This window comes from Teleopsis dalmanni, unplaced genomic scaffold (genome assembly GCF_002237135.1).
Source record: "Teleopsis dalmanni isolate 2A unplaced genomic scaffold, ASM223713v2 unscaffolded_contig_0467, whole genome shotgun sequence".
NCBI lineage: Eukaryota > Metazoa > Arthropoda > Insecta > Diptera > Diopsidae > Teleopsis > Teleopsis dalmanni.
Window position 1 is genome coordinate 2,558 of NW_024031849.1, and position 10,996 is coordinate 13,553.

The following is a 10,996-nucleotide window of genomic DNA, read 5'->3' on the forward strand; positions in this document are numbered from 1 at the left end:
AACTCACTTGGAGTTCACACTTAAATAAAGTATATAATAAAGCGTTAAGGGGTTTATGGACAACACGGTCCTGTATAGGTGAAACTTGGGGCCTAAACCCAAAGATTATATTTTGGATATATCAGGCAGTAGTACGTCCTATCATGACATATGGTTGCCTGGTTTGGTGGCAAAAGGTCACACAGGCTGAATCTATTGCTGTTTGCATGAAGCTCCAGAGATTAGCGTGTCTCTTAATGACTGGTGCTATGAGGACAAGTCCAACTGCAACACTTGAGGCTATACTTGGATTGACACCTCTGAACATACATATTCAATCTACGGCTGCGCTTAGTACACTTCGACTAAAACTCCACATGAACAAGGGTTGTCTTGACTATGGTCATACAACAATATTAAAAACATTTGGAGCACATAAAAATCCTCAATGTGATGGAGACTATACAACAGAACTCCATCGTTTTGGCAAAAAATTTGAGGTACACCTACCATCACGTTCAACGTGGGAGAATGGAGGCCCACAGGTTGACCCAAAAAGTTTGGTTTGGTACACAGATGGATCAAAGATGGATGAAGGCACTGGCGCTGGTGTATATAGACCCAACATCAGCATTTCGGAGGCAATGGGCACATGGCCCAGTGTCTTCCAAGCTGAAATCCACGCAATCAACTTATACGTAAGATCCAATTTAATCAAAAAATCTTCTGGTTCGAAAATTGTTATTTACTCTGACAGCCAGGCTGCTCTTAAAGATCTTTCTTCTTGGACTATCAAATCAAAACAGGTCGTAGAGTGTTACGAGCTTCTGCAATCACTTGCAGCTCGGAATAAGGTAAGCCTTTACTGGGTTCCGGGCCACAAAGGAGTTTTGGGAAATGAAAAAGCTGATAAGCTAGCCAGAACTGCATCAAAAACTGCTTTTATAGGCCCTCAACCCTTTTGTGGAATAAACTGGGCCAGTACAAAACAGATTATCAAGGAAATGGAAAATCATATGCGGCTGGAGTACTGGGTAAACTTTCCAGGATTCAGACAAAGCAAAGCACTGATAACACCGTACTCCTGCAAAGACATTCTTAAAATCTCAAAATGTAATTTAAGGTTGATAACGGGTTTCATTACATTATGGTCTGAAATATCACCTTCATAAACTACAATTATCTGCTAACACGGAATGCAGATTATGCCTCGAAGATGAGGAAATGACCAAGCACATTCTTTGTGACTGTCCAGCTTTAATAACGCACAGAAGAAACCTGTTTCATAAAGAATTTCTGTCACCAGAACAGATTAAGAACTCTCCTCTAGATTTAGTTTTAGACTTTAAAGCTTTAAGGGGTTTTGTTTAATCAATAGTGAAACTGATACAATAGGTCTATTCTGGCCGCAGTACCGGCTGTTGGGCAATTTTCACGTCTACTCTTTAATTAATTAATTAAAAAATATATTTGGTACCGAAAGATTACCCAATCAATTGACCAAAAAATTGTTAAATCTTAACCTTTCTTGGGTGCAGGTTCTAAATGAGCTGGGAAATGTTTGCGGCATAAATTGGAATCAACAAACAGCTTCGCGAAGTCTTTGGAAAGCAAATAATGAACTGCTGTTGACATTTCTGAAAACTGATTTGAGGTACAAATGTATAAGTAAATCTCAACAAACTAACCGAATATATCAAGACTTAACACCATCACTAGGAAAGGAATATATAATTGACATAACACATATTAAAAATATCACCTGGATACTCAAAGCAAGAAGTAGCATGATACAGCTAAATGGAAACAGATTTGATATATATACAAGTAGATCTGCGCTCTGTAGTATGTGTAATTTAGATGAGACTGAAGATATTGTGCATTTTCTTGGCCGTTGTCCTATTTTACAAGAGTTTCGATTAGCTTACTTTAGTAAAGCTATTCTATCTTATGAAAACATTATAAATATTTAAAACGGTTCTGAGGTAGAATGGGTAAAAGTAGCAGAATATGTAAAAAATTGTATAGCATATCGGTCTTATTTAATATCAGAATATAATAATTAATATATAGTTTATATGTTAGCTCATCTATCATTTATAATGCGTATATACTAGTTATTATACAACTATTTTTAATACTACTATTACACTATAAGTCGACGGACGACATTGTGTCACAGTCGCTATTTTAATTATATTTATTTTTATATTTATTTATGTATTAATTTAAGATACATCATACTGTAAAAATTAAATTTAAAATGAAAATAAATATACATACATACATATAAATTTTATTGTAACGAACCTGGAGTGACTGAGTATACCCCAGCAAAACGAAACGACCCCAAGAAAGTGTCATTACATTTTTACTAATATTTTGTCACACACATTTAAAACAGCTGATATAAACAGCATATAAAGAGTAAAAACACTATATAAATAAAGAAGAAAAATTGACATAAAAAGACATAAAAGACACAAAAATTATACCAATTGCAATTCTCTAATTGTACAATTTGTTAGTAAAATTTTTTTTTTTGAAAATATTGAAATATATCGATTCAACAAATAAAATTTATGTCTATTAATAGAACATCACCTCCATAATATTTTGTTGATAGAGGACTCATGCTTTTGTTGTTGTCCGCTTTTTTGTGGAAAAAATCTAAAAAATAATTGTTGCAGTGGTAAAAACCTTAATAGAACTGCGAACAGTCATCAAGAGTGATAGATCTTTGCACGGGGTGTATTGAATTTTATCAAAATCAAATTTAAATGAATTGTGCTGCTAGCCAAATATGTTGTTTACTTTGAAAGATAATTTGCGCGTATTTAAATTTAATTTGATTTGATTTTATACACATACTTAAAACTGCTGACAGAGACAGCAATTAAACTTTTCAAGCTTTGTAAGCACGAAATTTTTACATTAAAATTTCCACCCTACATAAGAAAGTAACACAAGTCCGAACCGGTGACATCTGCGAACACAGTATAAAATTGAAATATGTATTATAGAAATTAACTGCAATAAACAAATACCTTGAATATGAATATTATTATTATTATTTAAATAGGCTTTTTGTGCACCCCGACCTAAAAGATCTATTGTGCGCCTATAGGCCCAACTAGGACAATTTTAGACTGTTTATAAATCTTATAATTGCAGTGGGCTTAATTTTACCTATTTGATTTGGGACCAGGATCCCGCTACCAAGGTAATCGAGTCTACGTCTTGCAACCGCTTGGCAGTTGCATAGAACATGTTCTGAAGTTTCCTTCTCCTCATGACAGAGTCGACAGGAATCACTTTCTACCGCACCTATAATATTCATGTTGTAATTAAATCTACAGTGTCCTGTAAGAAGTTCAGTGTAGATTTTGATATCATTTCTGCTAAGGTTGATGATAGCATCAACTTTGATGTGTTCAGGATCAATGAATCTTTTTGATTGTCGCATGCCTGTTTGGGCTCTCCAGTGTCAAGTAGATGCTGTTTCTCCCGTTCACATAATAAGTTATTTGTGAAGCTATTAGTTACCCCGCAGAAGGGCTCTGGCCCAATGAAAGAAGTTCATGCACCCTTCTTTGCTAATATGTCTGCTATTTCATTGCCCTCATGCCTCTCGTGTCCCGGTACCCACATAAGAGTAACATAGTTCCTCGATGCTAGGGTGTTGAGAAGTTGAAAGCATTCCCAAACCAGCTTTGATTGGAATAAGGATTTTGCTAAAGATTTTAGAGCTGCTTGGCTGTCTGATAAAATGCATATGTTGGTACCTCGGGTGCCCCTACGTATGCATTCTCTTGCACAAAGCTCTAAGGCATGGACCTCTGCCTGAAAAATGGAAGCAGTTTTTCCCATTGCGATTGCTTTACGGAAGTTTGGTCCCATAACTCCTGCTTCTGCACTGCCATTTTGGACCCATCAGTATACTATAATTGAGAGCCCTGCTTTAAGTTGATTTTATTATTTCTCCAAGTTGATCGGTCACTAATGACCACTTCGAATTCCCTGGAGAAAGCTAATTTTCTATTCATCTTGTCAAAGACCTTAAGGCACGGAGAATTCTAGATTTCATCTAGAATCTTTGCGTGTCCTGTCAGATTGCCCTCTTTAAGATTACCTAGATAAGGAAGCCTTAGTGCAGCACTGATCACAGTCCTTTTTACTGTAATGTGTAATGGGGTGAGTCCAGTAAGCATTGCTAGGGCTTCTGTGGGGCACGTTCTCATTGCTCCCGTTATGCTTAGACAAGCTGTGCGATGAATCTTATTGAGAGTCATCTTAGCCTTCGTCTGATTTACCTATTACGTACTATTACGGTCTTGTACGACCAAGCCATCATTTTTGGTCGCAGACTCCATGTTTTACCATACAGTCTTTGGCACGCATAAGTTGTTCTTAGAGCTTTGCCAGTCACATATGATAAGTGATTTTCCCAAGTAAGAGTTTTATCCAGAATTACTCCTAGATATTTCATTTCCTCAGATAGTATTAAATCAGTGTCCCCTAACTTTAAGGTCCCTAGACTCATCTTCCTTCTTCTGGTGAAGGGTACTACATTTGTTTTATTCGGATTAATCGAGAGTCCTTTCTCTTGACACCAATTTTGAGTGATATCAAGAGCTAGTTGCATACGATCGGATATGGTGGAGTTTGCCTCTAACCATGATGACTAGATCATCTGCAAAGCCCTGAACTTCATATCCGAGGTCACCAAGAGACTGTAAGAGTTCGTCAATGACCAATAGCCATAGGAGTGATAAGCATACTGTTCAATATGTAGAGGTGAAGCTTTAATGTAGACTTCCCTGATGTATTGATCTAGAATCTTCTCCATTGCTTTAAGCAGGAAAGAAGTAAGGCTAATGGGCCGAAAAGCTTTTGGCGTGTGGTCCGCCTTTTTGCCTGCTTTCGGTATGAAAGTTACCCTAGCCTTCATCCAATGTTTAGGTATTGTACGCTACTTAGTGCTAACCCAGATCCTTAATCTGTGTTAGCTTGGTAGCCAATTTTTGTGTGTAAAGTAGTTTGAGCACTTGTAACTCTAACTACTTGTATTTTCTATGTTGATTAGTTTGAGCACTTGAAACCCAAACTAATCGATGCGAGAAAGTAAGAAAGTTATAATTGATTTCGTTTCTTTTTCTTTTCCTTCTGAACTTTATTAAAATTATTTCTTATATTTATACAAAAATTATTTTATAAAAAAGCTATTAAATTATGCATTAATTAACAATAAATATTAATGCATAATTCACAAATAAATAAATTTGCCTACGCTTTGGTGACATAATTATAGGCCAACATATTACACACTTTCTTCAGTGCATTGACCAACAAGAAAAGCTGATAATGCAAAATTGTACTTTTCGTTGGTCAATGACTGGTCGCAGTGTTGGCCCAAATAATATGTAAACACATTGTTAGAGCGGTTAAAGTCAAATTGTTAATATTGTAGGATTCTGTAGAATTATTAATTGATGTGTTATATGATTTATATATTATAATTTATTATATTTTAATCTATTGTAAATCATATTGTATAATTAAATTATTATAATTAATATATTATATAATTCATATATATATATAATATTTTATATGGTTAATATATGGTTAATTAATTTATCTAACTAACCCTGTATAAGATGTAATCAAACCAACGGTTCTAAGTCTTGTTTTATTGCCTTTTGTTTTTTGCGCTCGAGATGAGCAAATTTTATTGTTATATTTTTTGGCTGCAAGTAAACTCCGTTGGTTTGATTCTGTCTCTTGTTTTTCGATCGCGAACGTGTCAACACACGGGTACACATAAAAAAGTGATTAAACAATCAATAACCGAAATTGTATAAATTCAATTGTATAAATTAAATGAAATCAAAACTCAATTATAAAAACGTTTATAATTTACATTGTGTTAAAGAAATTGAAATAAAGATCATAAAACCCAATTATAAAAACGCTTATAATTTACATTGGCGACCGTGACAGGACTTTTTGCAAATTTAATAGTGCTATTCTGTGTACTGTCGTACGTATATTATTGTGCAATTGGTGGTTCTCGGTTTAGGTACGCTAACCTCAAAACAGAACCTCGTGTCCGCATCAAGATCGCGCTCGACAGTTAAATTCACAACAACAAGATATCTTTACTTGTTGATTGTACATACTTTCGCTTTTATTGTTTTTGGTTAATTTGTAACCATTAAAGTGCGCGTGTGAATATTTCTTCTAACCAGTTATATAGCTAACGCGTGCTAACTATCATAATATATCATACATCTATATATATACTACCTATGTACTATCGTACGTATATACTCTTGTGCAATTGGTGGTTCTCGGTTTAGGTCCGCTAACCTCAAATCAGAACCTCGTGTCCGCATCAAGGTCGTGCTCGACATTTAAAATAACAACAACAAGATACCTTTACTTGTTGATTGTATATACTTTCGCTTTTATTGTTTTTGGTTAATTTGTAACCATTAATGTGCGCGTGTGAATACTTTTTCTAACCAGCTATATAGCTAACGTGTGCTAACCATTATAATATATCGTACATCTATATATATATTACATATGTACTATCGTACGTATATACTCTTGTGCAATTGGTGGTTCTCGGTTTAGGTTCGCTAACCTCAAAATAGAATCTCGTGTCCGCATCAAGGTCGTGCTCGACAGTTAAAATAACAACAACAAGATACCTTTACTTGTTGATTGTACATACTTTCGCTTTTATTGTTTTTGGTTAATTTGTAACCATAATGTGCTCGTGTGAGTATTGCTCCTAAACGGTTATATATCTAAAGTGTGCTAACTTTAATAATATCGTACATCTGTACATATATACTATATACTATCGTACGTGTGTACTATTGTGCATTCTATGGTTCTCGGCTTAGGTTCTGCTAAGCGCCAAATAGAACCTCGTGTCCGCATCAAGGTCACGCTGAACAATTACAACAACAACAACAAGTTAACTTACTTGTTGATTACTGGTTAATATTTGCTTCCAATCAGTAAGTGGGCGGATTCGTCAACGTCGCGTCTGACAACAACCACCGTAAGAGCAGTTCAATTTCGGAAAGTTCGCTGCTGCTATTGTGACTTTTCGACTTCGTCCCTTGCTGTTCTCAAGTATCTACAATTGTTTCAATGGCAACGGCAGAGCCAACCACTACGGCAGAACTGTCAGAACTAAAACAACAGCGAGCCTCGACGAAAGCGAGCATTTCAAGGATCAAGACGTTCGTCAAAGGAAAGAGTAATTCGCTCTCACAACCAGAACTGAAATGTCGACTAGGTATTTTAGAATCATATTTTAAACAAATCTTAGCTTTTCAGACGTTGATCGAGAAATTAGATGCAACTGACTCAGCTAGAGATGAATTAGAAGACCTATACGTTTCCACCAAAATATTAATCATGTCTCAACTGCAGGAAGAGGCCCACAATGCATCAGTGCTAGACGTAACAGCAATGATGCCCACCTCAAGTAAAAAATTACCACTGTTAAAATTACCTACATTCAGTGGTAAGTACTCGGATTATAACAATTTTATTAATTCGTTTCTCCAAATCATAGATCGCGAAATATACCTCACAAATATTGAAAAATTTAATCACTTACTGAACTGCCTTACTGGTCAAGCTCTAGAGACAGTACAGGCATTTCCTATTTCGAATGAAAACTATCCAAAGGCTCTGGATAGGCTTAAATCGCGCTATGACAATAATAGCCTAATCTTCGCCGAAAATATCGCGACACTATTTGATCTACCAGCAGTATCGGGTCAGTCAAGCCAACAACTTCGTAGTCTGGTAAACAATGCATCCGCTTTGTATGGTTCACTCTGTTCGCTAGGTACAGAGAAACAAATATGTGAGGCTCTACTTATCTCGCTAATCATGCAAAAAACGGACGCAATTACACGTAGGAAATGGAATGAATCGCGTAACTTCGACACATTACCTAGTTGGGAAGATTGCTCAAAATTATTGGATAGGCATTGCCAGTTTCTCGAATCACTCGACAGTGAAAACGGCAATCAGTCATCATCACAACGTAAACCTAATAATCTTAACTCCAAGAGTAACAGACGCTCAAAACAATACGCATTTGTTGCATCTACATCCAGCAATTCTTGCTCATTTTGTTCTAGCAATGAACACCTAATACAGAATTGTCATCGTTTTAAGGCACTGGAGGTGGTTCAAAGGTTTGAAAAGGTGAAGAGCCTAAAACTCTGCATAAACTGCTTATCGCCACGCCATCATGTGGTTAATTGCACATCAACGTTTAAATGTAAGGTTTGCGCAAAGCCACATCACACTCTCTTGCATCATTCGCAATTGCCAACGAATATTAAGAGCGCGGGATCATCACGACGCACAGAACACGCTGCTATGCCCAACGACAACGTTGCCAGCCATTCCCATCTTAATATGTCATCGGCCGAGCAAATAATTCTAGCCACTGCATTGGTTTTAGTGAAGGATTCATCGGGAAGTTATCAAGTGGGTAGAGCCTTACTTGATTCATGCTCTCAGGTCAACTTCATAACGGAGGAGTTTTCAAAGAAGCTTAGTTTAGCAAAACATAAACATCGGTTGCATGTTTCCAGTATTGGTAGTTCGTTGACCAACACAAAGTATCAGACGCTCACATCAATCAAATCTCGTCATTCAAATCTTGAACTTGCTTTAAACTTTGGTATTACGAATCACATCGCATATCAACCAAGTTCTGAAATCGATATATCGTCGTGGAAGGTTCCACCAAATACACCTCTCGCCGATGAGCAATTCTTTAAATCCAAGCGCGTTGATCTCTTGCTTGGAGCTGAAAGTTTCTTTGATATTTTGTCTGTCGGTCAAATCAAACTAGGTGAAAATCTTCCAGTACTTCAAAAAACACTATTAGGATGGATTGTATCTGGCAAGTACAAGGGTCAGCCATTTGCATCACCATCAGCAAAATGCCTATTATCAGTTGAAGATACAGTCTCCGATCAATTAGAAATGATGTGGAAGATAGAGGAAGTGCAACCGGCTTCAAAGTCATGGTCACCAGCACATGTTGCGTGTGAGTCATTATATCGTGAAACGGTCCACCAAAATGCGATGGGAAGAATTGTCGTTCGGTTACCATTCAAAGATTCGCCAGATTGTCTTGGTTTGACACACAATATCGCCTTACGCCGTTTTTGTTCTGTAGAACGGCGATTGTCATCTAATCGTGCACTGAAGCAAGACTATCAAGAATTCATGAAACAATATCGAGAGCTCGGACACATGACGCGTGTTGAGACTCCGAAAACCAACGAACCACATTATTATATCCCTCATCATTGTGTTTTAAAACCGTCGAGCACTTCGACCAAGCTGAGGGTGGTTTTTGATGCGTCATGTCCAACAACTTCGCAACGTTCATTAAATGATATTCTACTGGTCGGCCCGACAATTCAGCCGGAGTTATATTTGTTGCTACTTCAATTTCGTTTGCACCGATATGCCTTGACGGCTGACATTGTTAAGATGTACCGACAGATACTGATAGATGAACCAGATCGAAAATTCCAATATATTTTTTGGCGAGATACGGAGTCCGATCCTGTTAGTACTTACGAGTTGAATACAGTCACTTATGGTACTGCATCAGCACCTTTCCTAGCAACCAGGAGTTTGCAGTATTTGGCGGACAAATTTGAAACACAATACCCAATAGGCGCTGCACTCATTAAATCATCGTTTTTTGTCGACGACTTCTTAGGTGGAGCAGATTCCATTGATCAACTCACCAATATCAGACATCAGTTAACGGCCATTCTACAGAAGGGTTGCTTCGATCTTGACAAATGGCATTCAAACCATCATGACTTCATCAGCGATACTACAACAAAGAGTTTGAATCTTGATACAGATACCGTCACCAGCGCTCTAGGCATCAAGTGGCACCAAATGCAAGATGTTTTCCTATTTTCGTTCAATGCACAACCAGGTCATATTGTAACAAAACGCACCATCTTATCCCTTGCGTCTTCATTATTCGACCCGCTTGGATTACTAGCACCGATCATACTCGTAGCCAAAATTATGATGCAAGAATTGTGGCTTTTGCGTGTGGACTGGGACGAGTCAGTCCCTCAAAATCTTCACTCAGCTTGGAAAACATTTATTCAAGATCTTACAACGCTTTCATCGGTTAAGGTGCCGAGATACTGCCTATCCATAAACTATCAACAGGTTGATGTACACGGTTTCTGTGACGCTTCAATACGCGCATATGGTTGCTGTATATTTCTCCGATCACAAAACACATCAGGTAAGGTGACGGTCAGGCTATTCACTGCAAAATCCCGTGTGGCACCTATAAAGCGGAAGTCGCTACCTAAACTAGAACTCTGTGGTGCCTTACTTCTTGCCAAACTGTATCAGAAGGTCCAACCAATATTTGCGCAATTTAAGGGTGAAACGTTTTTTTGGACTGATTCACAGATTGTATTACATTGGTTGAAGCACCACTCATCAACCCTGTCTGCATTCGTTGGCAATCGAGTAGCGGAAATTCAAGATATTACCGCAAATGGGCAATGGAGACACGTTCCTACCCAATCCAACCCGGCAGATGTTGTGTCGCGCGGCTGTAACATCCGCCAATTATCAGAGTCTTGTTGGTTTACGGGGCCGGAATTTTTGTTACTCGCTGATAAATACTGGCCGCATTTGAAATGTCACAACCTGGATATGGAAGAAGTCAATAAAGAGACGCGGAAGGTTGTATTCATTAACACAAATGAAGACAACTACGTATTACAGGTATTGTCAAGATATAGTTCATACACTAAGATGCTACGAGTAATAGCGCAGGTACAGCGATTTTATCATGTAACCAAGAATAAATTGAAGAACGGAGAATGTACCCTTCAACCTATTCAGCTACAAAAGGCATTGCACTGTATTATTTGGGTCATCCAACAGCAATTCTTCGAAATTGATATAC

General features: G+C 37.4%; 1 protein-coding gene across 1 annotated transcript; it reads left to right on the forward strand.

Moving 5' to 3' along the window:
- Positions 1 to 236: 236 nt before the first annotated feature.
- Positions 237 to 10,318, forward strand: LOC119663489 (the record flags this gene model as incomplete). Its single annotated transcript, XM_038073097.1, has 4 exons — positions 237 to 479; positions 7,339 to 7,489; positions 7,580 to 8,842; positions 8,918 to 10,318. Coding segments are annotated over exons 1-4 (3,058 nt in total), but the record flags the coding sequence as incomplete, so codon positions are not given.
- Between the last annotated feature and the right edge of the window lie 678 nt (positions 10,319 to 10,996).